Source organism: Muntiacus reevesi, chromosome 1 (assembly GCF_963930625.1).
Source record: "Muntiacus reevesi chromosome 1, mMunRee1.1, whole genome shotgun sequence".
Classification (NCBI taxonomy): domain Eukaryota; kingdom Metazoa; phylum Chordata; class Mammalia; order Artiodactyla; family Cervidae; genus Muntiacus; species Muntiacus reevesi.
The window spans coordinates 195,118,585-195,138,457 of record NC_089249.1 but is presented as its reverse complement, the minus strand read 5'-3'; the positions used below and the strand labels follow the sequence as shown (position 1 = coordinate 195,138,457).

The following is a 19,873-nucleotide window of genomic DNA, read 5'->3' as shown; positions in this document are numbered from 1 at the left end:
TGTCAGTCACTGGGTGTAAAATACTGAACATGATGGACAGGATTTCTGCCTTCCTGGGAAGGGGTGAATACATACAATAAGTCAGAATTTCAAGACACCAGTGTGTTGTCCGGAACAGGAGCAGATGGAGCAAGGGAGAGGGAGTGTTTGCAAAGTGTGGTCAGGGAAGGCTCACTGGAACAGACAAGTGGAGCCAGACACCAGAGGGACAGGGAGGCAGGAATAGATTTGAGTTAGAAGAACAGTGGGCCCAGCTACTGGCAAACTAATATTTGTTTAATAGACGAAAGAATGAATGCCCTCAGCCGACCGTTGTGCTGGGTGCTTTGGCATGCTTTATTTCCCCTGGGAGACTGTGTGTGTGCATGCGCATACGTGCTCAGTCGTGTGTGTGTGTGTGTGTGTGTGTGTGTGTGTGTGTACGCACACCAGCTCAGTCATGTCAAACTCTTTGGGACTCCATGGACTGTAGCTTGCCAGGCTCCTCTATCCATGGGGTTTCCCAGGCAAGAATACTGGAGTGGGTTGCCATTTCCTCCTCCAGGGAATCTTCCTGACCCAAGGATGGAACCTGCGTCTCCTGCATTGGTGGGCAAATTCTTTAGCACTGAGCCACCTGGGAAGCCCTTACAACTCACCAAATCTGACCTGCAGGTATCCTTACATGCATCATACAGATGAGGCCCATCGAGAGAGAGTAAAATTACTCATTCAAGGCCGCACAGGAAGTCTTAAGTGGAGGGACCAGATTCTCACTCAGTTCTGGCTTTTCTGTACTTAAGGCCCCTCTTCGGCAAGGCGGAGTGGCCGCAGTCGTGTGACTGACATTCAAACACACATGGACTCTGGGTCTGCGTATTGAAAATGGGGTGTGTCCACCTGTGTTCCACCAAAGATCTCCAGCGCCTGGTTTGCACTTTTTTCTTTTTTGAGAGTTTCTACACTTTCTCCTAGGGGTCATTTCTCCACCTTGAACCACGCATCGTGCGGAGGGGCCCAGCCTACCGAATACTTGAGCGCACGCGGCACGCGCGTGCACGTGGCTGTCCCAGGGGCCTGGCTCTGGGCGGGGGCGCACTCTGGGGTAGGACATCTGGGGCGCTCGAGGGCCATCCTCACTGGCCAGACTGTGACAAGGGGGAGGTGAACGCAACACTTAAGGGAGTACCAAAAAGCCGAGTAACTACGATAAACAATATTTCAATGCAATATTTTTAACAAATGAATTTTCCAAAGTCCCACGAAGAACAAACTAGCAAAATGTTTTAAACACGGGATCCGACTTGCTGAGTTGGTCAATCTGGGGCGCTCCCGGGCTCTGAGACAGGAGCCCTGGGGCTGGACGGGGCACTGGGGCTGGGCAGGGATCTGGGGCGCCCCCTCGGCTAGGGCGCGACGGGGGCCTCCAGCGCGGGGCCCAGGATAGGGAGACTGGCGGGCGGGCGGGCGGGGCGGCGCCTCCCCCCTGCCCGTCCTCCTTCCACCCCTCTCGGGCCTCTGCCGGGCGCCGAGTCCCTTCCGAGCCCAGATCCGCGCCGCCTTTTCCCGCGGCCCGAACGGGGCCCAGCTGACGGGCCGCGTTGTTTACGGGCCGAGCAGCCCTGGCTCCCGCCGCCCGCCCGCCACCCGCCAGCCCAGGTGCCCGCCCGCCTGTCCGCACGTCCGTTTGTCCGCGCGTCCGAAGATCGGAGCTCGGGAGCGCTCGGGGCCAAGAGCCTAGAGTCAGGGGGGCGCAGCGCGGGGCTCTGGGCCCTAAGATCGTCGGGACCGGGGCCCGGGCCGCGGGGGCCCGGAGTCGGGACCGTCTCCACCCGGCCGCACTGCCGGATTCGTAGCGGCGGAGGCCGCGCGCCCCTCCCGGGGCCGTTTCTAGAGCCCTCCCGGGCGCAGGCTGCGGGACCTTGGGCGGCCCGCGTGGAAGAGAAGGACGCGCGACCCCCAGCGCCTCTGGGGCGCCCGCTTCGGAGCATGCACCCCGCCGGCCAGCGCCTCGCGCTGTGATCCTTCGGCACCCCGCGCTCCCGCAGCCATGGGCGCCGGGGGCCGGCGGGGGGCGGCAGCCGTGCTGCTGATGGTGGTCGTCGCCGCGCTGCTGGTGGGCGCCGCGGGCCACCTGTACCCTGGAGAGGGTGAGTCTGGGGGGTCCCGGGGTGGGCGGGAAGCCGCGCGGGTGGGGAGGGGACCCTTTGCCAAAATGGAACCACCCCCCGTTGTGGACGGAGTGCCGTCCTCCGTCGGAGGCCGGGTGGCCCGGACGGTTTCTCCGTCCTCGCGGGGGGCGGGAAGCCTCTGACCTTGGCCTTTGCCCGCCTGGGCTCGAGGCTCCACGACCCGCAAGCGGGCCCCGGGCTGGAGGAACCTTGCCCTAGTGCCCGCCCCTCCGCGGGCGCCTCTCCCGAGAGCGCTCCTCGAACCCCCGTGTCTGGGCCTCTCCGAGCCCACCACCTGGCTCCAGAGACGGGACACGCGTCCTCTCTGGGTCGCCTCCGAGAAGTGGGGTCATCGGACACTCTCGGACAGCCAGATGCCCCGGGCACAGACGGTTTGGAGTGACTGACTGAAGGCAGGGTGGTCCCTTGGGATCCCAGCAGCTTGGTGACGCTCCCCCAGGGGGCGAGGAATTGTAGAACCCGCCCCTTTCTTTCTGGTATCTAGACCCACGGCTACCCCTGACTTTGGTTCCATGTTTATACTCTGGAATTCTGTTTCCAGATGTCGGAGGCAAGCTCTAGCCCTTGGCAACAGCGCAACTGTAGTAGCAGTAGTGTCGGCTTTTATGATTATTATAGCTAGGGTTACCAGATGCCTTGGGCTGGCCGGTCTTAACTCTCTGGATCTCTGCTGCAGCCCGTGGAGGCTGATGCTGTTGTTGGTCCATTTCACAGACGCGTAAACTGAGGCTCAGGAAGGACACAGTATTCACTTGCCCCAGAATCAGAGCTAGAGAGAAGACAAGCCTCTCTGGTGGTGCCTGGGCCCAGGGCTCTGCCCAGCTGCCCACGCCCCAGGAGCCCCGGTAACCTCCCTCCTCCACCCCTTTACCTGTCGGCTGGGCAGGTCTCTAACCTGGGGTCAGCCCAGCACCCCGCCCCCCACCTCCCTTCTCAAGTCTCCCTCATGAGTGTCCCTGGGCTGGAGAGAGGGGGCAAGTCCCAGCATTTTCCTTGGGCTTGACAGCAGGTCTCTCTGGCTGCAGGTCAAGGATGGAAAATCCTTGAAGAGAATGTAACTGGGGTTTCCCACCATGATGGCGGAGGTCCTGCTTTCAAAATATGTGTTGGGTTACTTCAGATTTCTCCATAAAAGGAAATCAGTCCCGATGAGGAAGGGGTAGGCAGGGAAGGCGCAGACGTTCCTGAGTTGCCTGTAGGTGAGTGGGGATGCACGAGATAGCACGTGGGGGCTCTGGAGTTGACAAACCGGGTTCGTGGAGCACCTCTGCCAATTAGGCAAGGTCTCCAGGCGCCCGAGTGCCTGGTGTACAGTGGGTGCTCCTCCAAGGAAGGATAGCAGTGGATTTAGGCTCTTGTTTAAAAAAAGACAAAAACTCAGACCAGCTGTTAGATCTGTATCAGGCTTTGCACGCCCATGCGCATGTGTGTCTGTGTGTGCGTGCACACCTGTATATGTATGTGGTTCCTTGCTCCTCTGTTCCTGGTAGCTTTAGTAATTAATGGTGGATGTGTGCCTGGGCTGGCTTTCCTGGTGGCTCAGATGGCAAAGAATCTGCCTGGAGGAACCTGGGTTTCATCCTTGGATCGGGAAGATCCCCTGGAGAGGGGAATGGCTCTCCACTCCAGTGTTCTTGACTGGAGAATCTCATGGACAGAGGAGCCTGGTGGGCTACAGTCCATGGGGTGGCAAAGAGTCCGATACGACTTTCACTTTCAGGGATCAGTGGATGGATTTACCACTTCTTACATGTATATAGTTTCCACGAGGGAGAGGCTTATGTTTCTCTTGTTCACTACCACAGTTCCAGAGCCTAGAGCAGTCCCTGACACCTAGTAGATGTTTGATAAATTTATTTATTTTGACTGTGCTGGGTCTTCATTGCTGTGCTGGGCTTTTCTCTAGGTATGATGATTGAGGCTACTCTCTAGTTGCTGTGCACGGGCTTCTCATTCCGGTGGCTTCTCTTATTGTGGAGCCCGGGCCCTAGGGCACGCGGGCTTCAGTAGTTGTGGCACGTGTGCTCAATACTTGTGGCTCCCTGGCCCTAGAGCACAGGCTCAGTAGCTGTGGCACTCGGGCTTAGCTGCTCTGCAGCACATGGGATCTTCCCGCACCAGAGGTCGAACCCCTGTCCTCAGCATTGGCAGGCAGATTCATCACCCTTGGACCACCAGGGAAGTCCTAAATATTTGTTCTAGATTCAACTCCTATCCTTCCTGTTCTCCGTAGGAGTCCAAGTCACGTCTCCTTTATTCTCCAGATAAAACCTAACTGACACAAATATAAGCAAAGGCTCCGCAGGTGCTATTCTACACACTCTGCACTGATAATCTCGATTAATGCTCACCATAGCACTCTGAGGCAAGGTTTATTATCCATTTCGAAGGTGAGGAACTTGGATGAGGTGGCAGTGCTGAGATGAGAACCCCAGTTTGTTAATAAAAGGTTTCTTAACAGAAGGTTCTTCTTGGGACTCTGAGCCTCCCCGCCCCAACTCCTGTGGTATAAAGGTTAACAAAATACTCTCAAATAAATGACATGTGATGCTCTTCGGAGGTTTGGGGAGGGGCGAGGAACTTTCCGGATCGTTGGTTAATCTCCAGCAGCAAGCAGTGTGGCATTCTGTCTGGGGTGGGGGTGGGATCAAGGGAGATCAGTGGGATTTTGAAGGACTGAGGACTCTATCCTCGACATCACGTGGGATGTGCCAGCCCACTTCATCCCCTCTGTGGAGTCTCTGTGGCTTGGCTGAACTGGGCAGTGGTTTTCCCTCCCATGTCTCCTTGGGTTGACCCACTCTGGCCCGAGATGACCCAGGAGCACTGTGAAGTCAGAGAATGAAGGCAAAGTGGGATTAATTATAGTGGAAACTGAATCTTGGCGGGGGCAGTGAATTGATGAGTTGAGGTGCCTAGATGTTGCTTTTGGATCCCCCTTACCTCTCGAGGGTGGAATCTGATGTTTCTCTGTGGGTTTTCTGGTGCACTTTGGGACCCTCAGAGCAGAACTTCTGCTCTCTGGGTCAGTTCTATGAGGTTCTTCCTAGTCTTTGCTTCCCTCCTGATGACCTGACCCTCGACCCTGCCCTGCTCATTCATAGAGGTCACTGGGGGTGAGCCTCACCCCGAGGGCCCCCACCTCACTCCACTTCCTCGTTGACATCCTTTTTTTTTTTGGCTAGAATAGACCTTCTCGATTTCCATGCTCTTGATCTATGAGGTTGGATGGTTCTTGGTTGCAGGGGGCTGTCTTGCGTATCTTAAGATGTTGCACACCGTCCGTGGTCTGTGACCTGTAGCAATACCCCTCTCCAAGCCATGACCACCAAAAAGTGTCTCCAGACACCACCAACTGTCCTCGGAGTTGAGAACCACTGCTTTTGGTGCTAGTGGTAAAGAATCTACCTGCCAATGCAGGAGACACATATGAGATGTGGGTTCAATCCCTGGGTCAGGAAGATCCCCTGGAGGAAGGCATGGCAACCTGATCCAGTATGCTTGCCTGGGAAATCCCATGGACAGAAGATGCTGGCAAGCTGCAGTCGATGGAGTCATAACAGTCAGACACGACTGAAGTGACTTAGTATGCAGGACACTTATCCACTTAGGTTCCTTCCTCTCTCCCCTCTGTTCAGGGATCTCCATCCGCCCAGGAGCCTTTTCTTTTCAGCCTATAAACACTCAATACTCCCCAGGGCCCGGCTACCCACCACCCACCTTTTGCCTTCCTCTGTCAAGCCTCCCCGAACCGCCGATGGGCACTCATCACCCTTGCTCTCTTACCTTTCACCCACTGCTCTACCCACAGCATCTGGCTTGTGTCTCCATTGCTTCGCCCATGGTGCTAGCAAAAGTCCTTCCTCACCTCCCAATGGCAGCCTCACCCTAGTTGACGTCTCTGGGTTTTGCCTCCCCTCTCCTGATGAGTTTTCACCTAAGCCTGGCTCCTCCCATCCTCTCTTCTTTTCCTCTGCTCCTTTTCCGGGCTGCTATTATCTTTAGTCTTCATCGAGGGCCATTCCCTACTCTGACTCTCTCTCTCACGCTCACTTTTTAATTTATATGCGGTCAAAGTCTTTAGAACAGGGGTCAAACCCTGCCCGCCCACGCCTGTTTTTGTAAATAAAGTTTTATTGGCATGCCGCCATGCCCATCGGTTCACGCATCCTCTGTGGCTGCTTCTGTGCTCTAAGGGCAGAGTTGAACGGTTGCGATCGCGTGGCTCCCAACAATATTTACACTTGGGCCCTTTCCAGAGAAAGTTTGCCGACTCTGGATTTAGAGCAAACTCCTCGAGGATCGTTATGACATGCCTCATAGCTTGTGTGGTCTCTGGTTCGACTTTGAATGAATCAAGTTAAATGAAATTCCCGGGAAAAACACCGTGTTTTCCCCTTTACAGAGAAAGCCTTATTAAAGAAACTGATACCATTTGCTGTGCTGAATGTATGGGTTCTGATGGTGAGAAAATAACTGATGTTCCTTCTTTGGGTGTGTGTGTGTGTGAGAGATCTTTGGATTTATTTGTTTAAACGGTCTTCTTGGCATTGAATGAGGACTCTGTGCTATCAGCCCTGTCTCTAGTGCCAAGAGAAAGTGGTATCTGCTGGGAGATACCACTTGAGGGGCCTCTTGAGAACCCCTTATGTAAATTTCTATGAAGAACACAGTGGGAGTGACTTGGTTTATGTTTTGCAATTGGACCATTTATGGTTTTTAAATTAACAGAATAACTGCATTCTCATTGCAAAAAAAAATTGCACAAGTTTAGAGGGGGAAAAATAAAAGTTCCCTTTTGCCCCTAAAACCATTGTGTTTCTGTCTTGTGAGATGACTATGCTTTGTTTGGACTTCCCAGGTGGCTCAGTGGCAAAGAATGCACCTGCCAATGCAGGAGACACAGGTTTGATCCCTGGGTCCGGAAGATGCCCTGGAGAAGGAAATGGCAACCTACTCCAGTATTCTTGGCTAGATAGTCCCACGGACAGAGAAGCCTGGCAGGCTACAGTCCCCTGGGGTCACAAAGAGTCAGATATGACTCTTATACATGCACACACACACACATACACAGGGGCGTGTGCTATTTTGGTGTGTATCTTTTTGTTTTGTTTTAAATATTTATTTATTTATTTGGCTGCTTCAGGTCTTAGTTGTGGTGCATGGGCTTCTCTCTAGTTGTGGCAGATGGGCTCCAGAGCCGGGGGGGGTTCAGTGGTTGTGGCACACGGGCATAGTTGCCCAGCAGCATGTGGGATCTTAGTTCTCCTGACCAGGGATCAAACTTGCATCCCCTGCATTGGAAGGCAGATTCTTAACCAGTGGACCTCCAGGGAAGTCCCTGTTTGGTGTGGATCTTTAAATATTTTTGTTATTAAAATGGTGGTACAGTAAATCTGACTCTTTGTGTGTGTGTACAGTTTTTGCATTTTAACCCCTGCATAGAATTGTGTAGCTGTCCCCATAGTTAGAAGTGTCCCATCTACCACCACCCAAACTCCTTCTAGCCACCCCTTTATCATTATGCCATCCCTACCTCAAACCCCTGGCAACACTTGGCATCCCTATAGTTTTCGCTAGACTTTTAAAAGTGTCTTAATTCCTGCAACTTCCCTGGTGGTCCAGTGTCTAAGACTCCATAGTCCCAATGCAAGGGGCCTGGGTTTGATCCCTGGTCAGGGACTTAAGATCCTGCATGCTGTAACCAAACATCCCGCAAGCCACAATTAAGACCCAGGGCAGCCAAATAAATGAATAAATATTTTTAATAAGTATCTTATAATTGAGTCTATAGTCTTAAGCTTGAAAACTTCAGTACTCATAAGATTCTCATTTTTTCTGGATTCCATATTTGTGAATTCACCTATTTGTGAAAATTTATTTGGCTTCCCTGGTGGCTCAGATGGTAAAGAATCCACCTGCAGTGTGGGAGACCTGGGTTCAATCCCTGAGTTGGGAAGATCTGGAGGAGGGCATCAACCCACTCCAGTATTCTTGTCTGGAGAATCTCCATGGATAGAGGAGCCTGGCGAGCTGCAGTCCATGGGGCCGCAAAGAGTCAGACACTACTGAGTGACTAAGCACAGGACAGCACATTTGTAATTCCAAAATAAATACTCAGAGCTTTAATGGTTATTCCTGGCCATGCACCAGGAGGCACAAGTGGCAAAAAATTGGGGTCATCTGACAGGCATGTTCCAGCTCAGATCAAACAAGGTGACATCTTGCCTTCTCGTTGCATCTCTCCTGTTGTGGATTCATACATCCTCAAGGATACGACAAACATCCTTAAAATTTTTTTAATTGAAGTATACTCAGTTCACAATGCTGTGTTAGTTTCTGGTGTACAGCAGAGTAATTCAGTTCTATATACGTGCACATTTGTTGTTCAGTCACTCCGTCGTGTCCAACTCTTTGCAAACCCATGGGCTGTAGCCCACTAGGCTCCTCTTGTCCATGGGATTTCCCAGGCAAGAATCCTGGAGTGGGTTGCCATTTCCTCCTCCAGGGGATCTTCCTGACCCAGGGATCAAACCCGCATCTCCTGCATTGGCAGGTGGATTCTTTACCACTGAGCCAGCTGGGAAGCCCTTGAGAGATGAGAGATGGCAGAGAGCCCCTGGCCTGTGTTTCAAGGAGCAGGGAGGTCCTCCTGTGTTCTGCTGACCCCGGTGCTGAGCCATTCCCCAGTGGCTGTCGGGGCTTCTAGAAACCTATTTTGTTTCCAGCAGCATGAGATTCGTTCTGTGTTGCCCAGTGCAGACTGGCTATGAGTTCCAGTTGGAGTTCGATGCAGACTGATGAGGATTAAAATTTGGTGTCAAATCGGAGCCTTTCTTTCAATTCATTCAGGGGATGGTGTCCCATCAGGTTGAGAAGGTACCTCCTGTTTTGTGTTTAGGAAGAGCAGGCTGTTACCAGGAGGTGCTTGCTTCTCTCCCATGCCTTTGTGAGAAGGTGGAAAACACAGGTACTTTCGAAAAACTGTGTTTTATATTAAGAGTGTGGGAAAAGGTAGTGGTTGGACCCAAAGGGATAAAGAAAGCAGGGCGCCCCCTGTTTTCTGATGGCCTGTCTGTGACTTCTCGTTGCTCATCTGTTTTCAACCATGGATCTGGTTTCCTTGCAGGAGATCAGAAAACGGATAAATTCTCACTGAGACGTCTCTTCCCAATTATATTCAGTTACACGGTATTGAAGACATCTGCTACTTTTTTTGTCATTGTTGTTGTTGCAAGACTTCTCTTGGTTTTCTTTTTGAAAAATTTGTTATTTATTTTTGACTGCACTGGGTCTTCATTGTTGCATGTGGGCTACTCTCTAGTTGCGATGCGCTGACCTGTCATCGAAGCAGCTTCTCTAGTTGCGGAGCACAGGCTCTGGGGTGTGCAAGCTTCTGCAGTTGCAACCCTCGGGTTCAGTAGTTGCTGCATGGCACATGGGATCTTCCTGAACCAGGGATCAAATCTGGGGCCCTTGCATTGGCAGGCTGATTCCAAGAAAGTCCCAAGACTTCTCTTGGTATTTTTTCCGGTGTCTTTTGTGGCATCATCTGTATACAGGAGGCAGGACTCTTGAAATGGCATGGAAGCCCCTTGTAACCTTGTGGTTTGATGGGTGGTGTCCTTGAGGTGGTCTATACAGAGGTATGGAATTGACTGGAGGGATTTAGCCTAGCTGTTCCGGAGCTTTCAGAGACGCTTGTGGAAGATACGGGTGTCAGGGTGACTGTGGGTCTTTGGTCCTCTCTCTGGTTCCCTGGTCTTAAATACTGTGCTCTCCAGACCTCCCATACCCCTTCCATCCTTTTATCCTCCTGGTTTTATCACATACTGTCATCACTTCTGCCTGCATCCACCCCTCTCCCCAAGCTCCCAACATCCACTGGATCCGCATCCCAAAGCCACCCCCCCCCGCCCCCCCCCCCCCGCCCCAGACTCATTGTGCCCCAGTCTGAGCCTGTCGTCCTTGCCACTGGTTCTATCTGGCCCTCTCCAGGTTCATCAACAATCGTGCCTCACCCCCCGCCCCCACCCCATCTCCCTGGGGACTGAGTCCCCATGGATGCTGGTTCCTTAGATGACTCGGTGGTCTTGTCTGTTTCCTTTTGCACCCACCCACCCCATGACAGGCCTGCTAGGCCAAGCCACAGAGGTGGTTCCAGAGTGCCCTGTCCAGTACTTTCTCTCCCCTACTACCAGAGAGACTTTTCTACTTGTTGCTTCGGTCCATCTACAGCTGCCAGCTCAATCAACCCATCCCCCTCACAATTGAGCCTGGCCTTAGCTGAGCAGAGTGTGGTCTCAATTCCTGACTTCATGACTGCACTTCCTTGGGGTTCTCTCTTCTTTATGTGCTTGCATTTGCTTCCTGTGCCCCAGGGACTTTTCTTCCTTCTTTTCACCTGTGGATTCCTACTTTTTCCTCATGGAACTGGGTCAGAGGCCTCCTTCCTCCCCTCTCTGACTTCATCGCCCACCCCATTCTCCTTCCCTTTCCGCACAGGCTGGGTGTATCTGTCTGGGTCCCCACAGACACTGGTCTGCTCAGTGGAGATGCGTTCTAGTGAAACGCTGACTACATGGTAAATGAAACCGTACTCTAAGTGTGGATCAGAGAAGGGGTTGATGCATGTTTGTCTAAAGTAGAAAGCAGTCTATCCCGGAGTAGGCAGGTCCTGGAAAGGAGGGGAAAAGAACTGTTGTGGTCTGAATTGCCACCTCCTTGCTCCCCACTCATCAGTTGAAACCTTAACTCCTCAATGTGGCTGTATTTGGAGAGAGAGCTTTTAGGAGGTAATTAAGGTTAAATGAGGTCATAAGAGGACAGTCCTAAACTAATAGGACTGGTGGCCTCAGAAGGAAGAGGGACTTCCCTGGTGGTCCAGTGGTTAAGACTCTGACCTCCCAGTGCAGGGGTCCCAGGTTCGATCCTTGGTCAGGGAACTAGATTCCACGTGCCACAGCTAAAGCTCACGTGTGCTGTGACTAAGGTGGGGTGGAGCCAAGTAAATTAAAAAACAAAACAACAATCAACAACCCCAAAGAAGGCAACTAATGGTATTGATCCTGGAACAGAGTGCTCAGACGAACAGGTGGGGCTGGAGAGGTGACCTAGGTTGGGTAGACGGTATGTTTGTCCTATGTGAGTCCCTGTCATATGCTTGGGGACCTCATTTAAAATGCAGATTCAGGGCCTGGGCTCCTAGAGACATTGATTCATTTGGTCCAGAGCTGGGCCTAAGAATCTGCATTTTAACATACACCACCCGCCCCCAACACTCCAGATGATTCTGATGGTCCACAGAGAATTTTTATTAATGGAAGCAATACTCTATTTTTAAAAATATTTGTTTATTTATTTATGACTGTGCTGGGTCTTGGTTGCTGTGTGGGCTTTTTTTTTTTTTGCTCGTTTTGGTAAACAGGGTGTACTCTCCAGTTGTGGTGCGCAGACTTCTCATTACAGTGGCTTCTCTTGTTGCAAAGCATGGACTCTAGGGCGCTTGGGCTTTAGCAGTTGTGCCCCGTGGGCTCAGAAGTTGTGACTTCCGGGATCTAGAGCATAGGTTCAGTAGTTGTGACACATGGGCTTAGTTGCTCTGAGGCATGTGGGATCTTCCCAGATCAGGGATCGAACCCATGCCTTCTGCATTGACAGGGAGATTCTTTACCACTGAGCCACCAGGGAAGTCCTCCACTGAATATTTTGAGAAATGCTGTGTGATGGCTAAGGACACAGGGGTGGGAATCCTAAGGACCTACGTGTGATGTACTGAATTGTAACCGCGCCCCCGCCCCGACCCCAAAAACTCACATGTTGAAGTCCCAACCCTCTAACCCCTCAGAATGTGACTGTTTTTGGAGACTGGGTCTTTAAAGAGAGAGTCAAGGTAAAATGAGATAGTCAGCATGGCCTCTAAGCTAATAAGTCATGAGTCCAGTCTTGTCCTTCTCTTTGTGGCCCCATGGACTGCGGCCAGCCAGGCTCCTCTGTCCATGGGATTTCCCAGGCAAGAACACTGGAGTGGGTTGCTGTTTCCTCCTGCAGGGGATCTTCCTGACCCAGGGATCAAATCCACACCTCCTGCACTGACAGGCGGGTTCTTTAGCAGTGAGGCACCTGGGAAGCCCATTTGCTGATAAGACTGATGTCTTTATAAAAGGAGATTAAGACAGACACACCCAGAGGGAAGAGCATGTGAGGACACAGGGCAAAGACGCAGTCTACAAGCCAAGGAGAGAGGCTTCAGAAAGAATTCATTCTGCTGACACCTTAATGTCGGACTTCTGGCCTCCAGAATTGGGAGAAAATAAATTCCTCGTGTTTAAGCCACCTGGTCTGTGGTCGTTTGTTAGGGATGGCACAGCAGACTAATATGCTGGGTTTAAATCCCAGCTCTGTCTCCTTCTGGCTTTGTGACCTTGAGGAGATGCTTCTTTCTGAGCCTCAGTTTCTTTCCTCTTTGAGGAAATCTGTCTTGGTGACAGTTTGCCTGTTGCCCAGACCCCAATCTTGTGCATCTCACACCTCAGGGTATTTACTGCCCTTCTGTGACCAGCCATTTCCAGCAGAACCCATCTCACACACTTTCGTTGTTGTTGTTCAGTTGCCAAGTCACGTTCAATTCTTTGAGACCCCACAGACTGCAGCGCACCAGGCTTCTCTGTCCCTCATCATCTCCTGGAGTTCACCCGAGTTCATGTCCATTGAATCGGTGATGCTGTCCAACCATCTCATCCCCTGTCATCCCCTTTTCCTCCTGCTCTCGATCTTTCCCAGCATCAGGGTTTTTTCCAATAAGTCAACTCTCTGCAAGAGGTGGACAGAGTATTGGCGCTTCAGCTTTAGCATCAGTGCTTCCAGTGAATATTCAGGGTTGACTTCCTTTAGGATTGACTGGTTTGATCTCCTTGCAGTCTAAGGGACTCTCAAGAGTCTTCTCCAGCACCACAGTTCAAAAGCATCAATTCTTTGGCACTCAACCTTCTTTATGGTCCAACTCTCATATCTGTACATGACTACTGGAAAAACCATAGCTTTGATGATATAGACCTTTGTCAGCAAAGTGATGTCTCTGTTTTTTAATATGCTGTCTAGGTTCTGGCTGAAGTCAGTTTTAAGAGCAGTCAGGTGGAGACTCATAAGGAAATCTGGCACCTCGGTGTGCCCAAGTTCTAATTTCTGAAGGGAATAAATCTGGGAATTGGTTCAAAGTAGCTTGGAGTGAAGAACTGATACGTGTACGTGGCCGGACACTGGTTCTCTTCTTCCTACCCATCATCATGTGATTATCAACATTCATAGATGAGGAAACTGAGGCACACAGAGATTAAATATATGAATCAGGATTATACTGTTGGCAGGGGCCCATGCTGGAGTGGGAGGCCAGATCTGTTGGGTTTCTCTCTCTCTCTTTTTAAAAAAATTGCCTGTTTATTTTGGCTAACCAGCTCTTAGTTGTGCCACACAGGATCTTCCGTCTTTGTTGAGGCACTCAGGATCTTTACTTGTGGCATGTGAACTCTCAGTTGTGGTGTGTGGGATCTAGTTTCCTGATCGGGGATGGAACCCAGGCCCACTGGATTGGGAGTGTGGAGTTTTAGCCACTGGGCCACTAGGGAAGTTCCCAGATCTGTTGGGTTTCTAGTGTGCCCTGAAACTGTTGTGCGTGGTGGCCTGACACCTGAACCCAAGACTTGTTGGCCAGGACTCCTGAATTTTGGAAGAAGCAGTGTTAAGACTGGAAAGAATGCAGAGAGGAACGTGTGGCCCCAGAAGAGGCCACAAGGGAGCATTTGAAGAATGTTTGAAGAACGTACAGGCTTGAAAGCAAAAAGTATAACTCTTAGCATTGTAAAGAAGTTTCAGAATCTTCTAGACATCTCCCTCCCAGATCCTCAGTATTTATTTGCTGTTTTCATGATGAAGAGAAAACCAGGGGAGAGGGGACACTTTCCAAGATGACTCTTGTATCCGTCTTCTCTCCAACTTCGAAATTCATAGATTCTTCTGGCCAAGAGGGGATCTTCAAGACTAGTACTGTCTGCTTTGATGGAAATAGTCTATAGTTGCACTATCCAATGTGGTGGCCACTATCCACATGGTGCTCTTGAAATTGTTCAAATAGGTTTTTTCATTAATAGTCTATATAGTCCAAAGCTATGGTTGAGAGTTGGACCATGACGAGGACTGAGTGCTGAAGAGTTGATGCTTTTGAATTGTGGTGCTGGAGAAGACTTTTGAGAGTCCCTTGGACAGCAAGGAGATCAAACCAGTCAATTCTAAAGGAAATCAGTCCTGAACATTCACTGGAAGGAGTGATGCTGAAGCTCTAGTACTTTGGCCACCTGATGCAAAGAGCCAACTCTTTGGAAAAGACCCTGATGCTAGAAAAGATTGAAGGCAAAAGGAGAAGGAGGCGACAGAGGAAGAGATGGTTGGATGGCATCACTGACTCGATAGACATGAATTTGAGAAAATTCAGGGAGATAGTGGAGGACAGGGAAGCCTAATGTGCTACAGTCCATGGGGTCAAAAAGAGTCGAATGCGACTTAGACTGAACAACAACATTTAATTCGTTGAAACATAAATGTGAAAAATGTAAACATAAAGCCTTGTTTAACTTTAGTTGATTGAAATGTCAGAAAATCAGTACTTGATTCTGTTATTAAACAACTATTTTTGGGGGGGATACAAAGAACCCTACATTTTCAATGATTCATTTTGTGGAATATGCATATACTGATTGAGTATTTCTGATCAAAATTTAGCATCTAAATTGAGACATGTTGCAAGTGTATAATACACATGGCATTTGGGAGGCATAATGTGAAAAAAATCTTGTAGTTTTTTTTTTTTTTTTAGTATTGCTTACATGTTGAAGTGAAATTTTTTGATACATTGGATTAAGTATATTTAATTCAGTGTTTCTTTTTTTACTTTTTTAGATAAAATTTAAAATTCTATCATGTTTTTATCAGAGAAGGCTATTTTAGACCCTACACACCCTGGTGACCTACATCGATGGGCTGTAGCTTACTGTCACTCTTGACCTTCCAATGAAGTAGGCAGAACAGAATAATTCTTATTGCTCTGTTTGTGTAGGTTTTAGTCCTGGTGTCACCTCCTCTGGGAAGCCCCCCTTGACTGTCCTGGGCTTAGTCAAGTAGCTTGTTTTTTTATGATTTCTTCTAGCCTTTGATGCTCTCCTTAACTAACTGAGATATCCTCCTCAGTTATACCTTCAGTTGATTTGAGTAGTTAATAGCAACTAAAGTCTCTGAGACCCAGGGCAGCCTGTATCTTATTCTTTTAAGCACTTCCAGTCCTTGGAACAGTGGAAACAGGTTTTCAGCAAATAGGTGCTGCAGGAGTGAATGAAGAAAATCGTCTTTAGCAAGCTTCCTCCAGGTTGTCACCCCATGGACATTATTTCATTGCTTCCTATTTAAGTCACATTCATCTGCTTCTTCATTAGGTATGTTTTTGAAAAAACAGAAGTGGAGAAACTGTAACATAGTTACAGCATAAACTTTGCCTTTAATTGCTGGATTGAAATCTCAGTTACCCCTTACAACTCATTCTGCGTGAATCTTGAATTTTGCTCATCACAAAAATGAGCATGGACCATTTTGTTTATCTACTTCCTCTGGGATTAGTTTTAGAATTCATCAAGAGAGGACTTCCCTAGTGGTATAGTAGATAAGAATCGGCCTGCCAGTGCAGGGAATACGGGTTCGATCCCTGGTCTGGGAAGATTTCACATGCCCCAGGGCAACTAAGCTTGAGTGCCACAATTACAGAACTCCAGCTTTAGAGCCTCAGAGCTGCAACTACTGAGCCCATGGGCCTAAGTCTGTGTCTGCAACAATAGAAGCCACCGCAATGAGAAGCCTGAGCACTGCAACTGGAGAGCAGCCCCTGGTCACCACAACTAGAAAAAGCCCGTGCAAAGCAATGAAGACGGAATGTAACCAAAAATCAAGTAAATAGTTTAAAAAAGAAAGAGAGAGCGTGTCTGCCAGAACATGGCCAAGTGCTTCACAGAGTGAGTGTGTTGGCCGTCACCAGGACTGCTCTCCTCTCCTGATCCCGTGGTCCTTCCCTATCTGTGTGTAGAGTGATGGTTAGCCAGGTGCCACTTACTGAGGGCCTGAAGCATCCTTAAGTTTCCCACCCAGGGGTATTAAAAACCAGTGCAGGGTCCTACATATATTGCTGGCACTACTTCTAACATCCTCTGGGTATTTTCTGTCCCCGCAGTAAATTGCTCTATTGTCTTATACTAATAGGGACACATACGGCTTTAATGAGGAGAAGGAAATGGCAATCCACTCCAGTATCCTTGCCTGGGAAATCCCATGGACAGAGGAGCCTGGTGGGCTGCAGTCCATGGGGTAGCAAAGAGTCAGACATGACTGAGCAACTAAACAATGACCACCACCACTATGGCTTTAATGACTTGAGTTAGAGTCATTGGAGGTTAAAAAATAAAGCAATTCTTTGTTGTCCTGGGTAGTCATAGTCATTTAATTTTTCAACAACAACTTTATTGAGAGCTAATTAAATACCATACAATTCACCTATTTAAAATTTACCATTTAGAGTTTCTTCGTACATTAGTACATTCACAGAATTGGGCAACCATCAATATCAATTTAGAACATTTTCATAAGTCCTCCCAAAGAAATCCCATACTTTTTATCTGTCACTCCGCATTTCCCTCTCTTGAACCCCTTGAAACCACTAATCTACTTTCTATGGATTTGGCTATTCTGGATATTTCATGTAAATGGAAACTTTCCACATGTGGTCTTTTGTGACTGGCTTCTTTCACTGAGCGTCATGTTTTCAAGGTTCATCCCTTTTGTAGCTAGTGTCAGGGTTTTCTCCTCTGTTATTGTTGAACAGTCTTCCTCTGTATGGACTTGCTACATTTCATGGACATGTCATGTTGGCTTGTTTCTCCCTTGTTGGTTGCCATAAATAATGATGCTATGGACATTTGTACACACATTTCTGGTTGGACCTATGTTTTCATTTCACCTAGGAATGAAGTTTCTGGGTTATATGGTAACTCTTTGCTTAATCTTTTGAGGGGCTACAAGACTGTTTTCCACAACAGCGGCTGAGCCATTTTCCATTCCCACCAGTAATGTACAAGGGTTTTAATTTCTCCACTTCTGTGTCAACTATTGTAATTGTCTGTCTTTTTAATTTTAGCCATCCTGGTCGGAGTGAAGTGGTATCTCACTGTGGTTTGGATTTACATTTCCATGATGCCCAACAGCTGGTTAATCTTTGAATGCATGTTCATATCTGCTTTCTCCCACAACTTGGGAAGGATGGTGTTTGTGTATCTGCACCAATTTCACAAGTGTGTGTGTGTGTGCATAGAGTTATGAGGCTCAGGCTTGAGAAGCCCAGACCTGTGACCACGTCTAAGCTGTACACTGCCAGAGACACCAAGTTAAATTTGAATTTAATGTAAACAATGAGTAATTTTTAAGGATAAGCATGTCCCAAACATTGCAGACTTACCTAAAAACTACTCCTTGCTTATCTGAAATTCAAATTTAACTGGGCTTTCTGCATTTTTTTCCTAAATTTTTAATTAACTAATTTATGATTGTGCTGGGTCTTCATTGCTGCTCGGGCTTTTCTCCAGTTGCCGTGAGTGGGGGCCACTCTCTAGCTGCAGTTCAAGGGCTTCTCATCGCAGTGGCTTCTCTTGTTGCAGAGCACAGGCTCTAGGGGGCTTGGGCTTCAGTAGTTGCAGTTCCTGGGCTCTAGAGCGCAGGCTCAGTAGTTGTGGTGTATGGGGGCTTAGCTGCTCCAAGGCATGTGGGGTCATCCTGTGCCAGGGATGGAACCCGTGTCTCCTGCATTAGATGGTGGACTCTTTACCACTGAGCCACCAGGGAAGCCCTGGTCCTTCATTTTTATTTGCTAAATCTGGCAACCTTGAATGTTACTGGTAGGGCATATGCCCTTGGCTGACTGGCTTTGCCCCTCAGAGTTTTCTCATCTGTGGGGTGCAGATGGAGCCTGTTGGGAGGGATCAAGGTGTGGTACCTGTCTGGACAGACCTCTGGGTGTACATGCTGTTGATGTGACTGAAGCTGGGAACCTTAGACGAGGCTTGGGTGGCATGAGTGTGTGGTGTTGGAACTGACATCTTAGTCCTCTTGATGGTGTCTCCCAACCTCTGACTGAGTGAGTGTGTGTGTTTCGGCAAGGAGAGGTTGTCTAAGGAGTTCACATCTGATGAATGTTAACTCCAGTATAAGGAACACAGGAGGAGGGAAAGATCTAAATAAGTATATGGAGGAAAGGAAATCAGAGAAGCCTTCCTGGAGGAGGTGGCCTCTGAACTAGATCTTGAAGGATGATGAGCTGGATTTCAAAGTAGGGAGCTAAGGTGTAAAAAACTTTGACAGTCAAAGGGACTCAAGCTACTGTATTAAGAACAGTGGCCACTTGGTGCACATGTCTTTTTCCATTCATACTTACTAAAGTGAAATCAAATACCCAGCTCCTCAGTCTTATATAAGCCACATTTTAAGTGCTTGACAACCACGAATGGCCGGTGGCTTCCATATGACCAGCACATATGTAGAACATCTCTATTGTTGCAGAAGTGCCGTTGGACTTTGTCAGAGTAAGGCAGGGGTCACCAGACTACCATCTCAAGGGAAAACACCAGCCCACAGCCTGCTTTTATAATAAAGGTTTATTGGAACACAGCCATAGCCGCTAGTGATCTCTGGGCTGCTTTTGAGCTGTAACGACAGAGTGGAATAGTCTAAACAGAGACTGACCGCAAAGCAGAATGTACTTACTATCTGAAGCTTTATAGAAAATATTTGCCGCCCTGGTCTAGGGGGATGAAAGCACAGAGCCTAGAGGTGACACCGTGATGTGTTTGGGAGAAATAAACAACAACAAAATAGCTGACATTAATTGAGCACCTACTGTGTGCTAGTCACTGCTTGGGTGTCTGCATCATTTCATTCCCTTCTCTTCATAGGTCATGTTATGGGAGGGGTGGTGTTTGGAAGACCCTCTTGTAATTGGAGAGTAGTGGACAGGCCTGTTTTACATGGTGCAGGGGATGGAGGGGCAGAAGCTTGAGAGCTGTGAGAGGGAAAGTGCAGGGTGCTGGAGAGCCATAGAGGGTGTCAGAGCAAGGGAGAGACCAACTGCAGGAGAATAGGTGTGCAGGGTGTTTGTACTGGGGAGAGCAGACTCTGGGAAGCCCTTGACACACTTGGATAAAAGGTAATTAGACTGTGGCTGCCTGCCAGGAGGGCGGGTTGGGAAGGAGAGTCAGGAAAATGAGAGAACTGACAAAACACAGCCAGGTCTCCTTGCCCTATTTCTGATGTGGGCACCTTTATCCCCATAAATCCATTTCCTGAAGATGTTTCACATTGACTCACTGGGGACGGCTCCCCTTTCCCCTTCTGCACCTGCTGCATTACTCAACCCCCTGTAATCCCAATGTCTCCATTGCATCATATTTGATGTGATGGTTTTAAGGTTTCTAAACAGGTACTGCCAAAGGAATTATTATTATTCAGGTTTTTTGGCTTTTGAGAGTAATTACTTAGGCATGGACACTTTACGGAGAAACCCACTGATGGGGGCTGGCTATAGAAACCATGGGGTTCAGTGCAGAATGAAATCTTGGGACCCC

General features: G+C 49.1%; 1 protein-coding gene across 4 annotated transcripts in view; it reads left to right on the top strand.

The window, feature by feature from the left end:
- Positions 1-1,580: 1,580 nt before the first annotated feature.
- The window catches only part of INSR (insulin receptor), a 141,318-nt gene continuing 123,025 nt past the window's right edge, over positions 1,581-19,873 (top strand). For 3 of the 4 annotated variants that reach the window (XM_065917846.1, XM_065917845.1, XM_065917843.1), the window contains exon 1: positions 1,582-2,129. In XM_065917846.1, coding sequence (XP_065773918.1) covers positions 2,030-2,129 — 100 coding nt within the window. In that variant the 5' untranslated portion in view covers positions 1,582-2,029. Of the gene's footprint in view, positions 2,130-19,873 lie in introns of all 4 variants that reach the window. The other variant, XM_065917844.1, reaches the window with a different exon arrangement.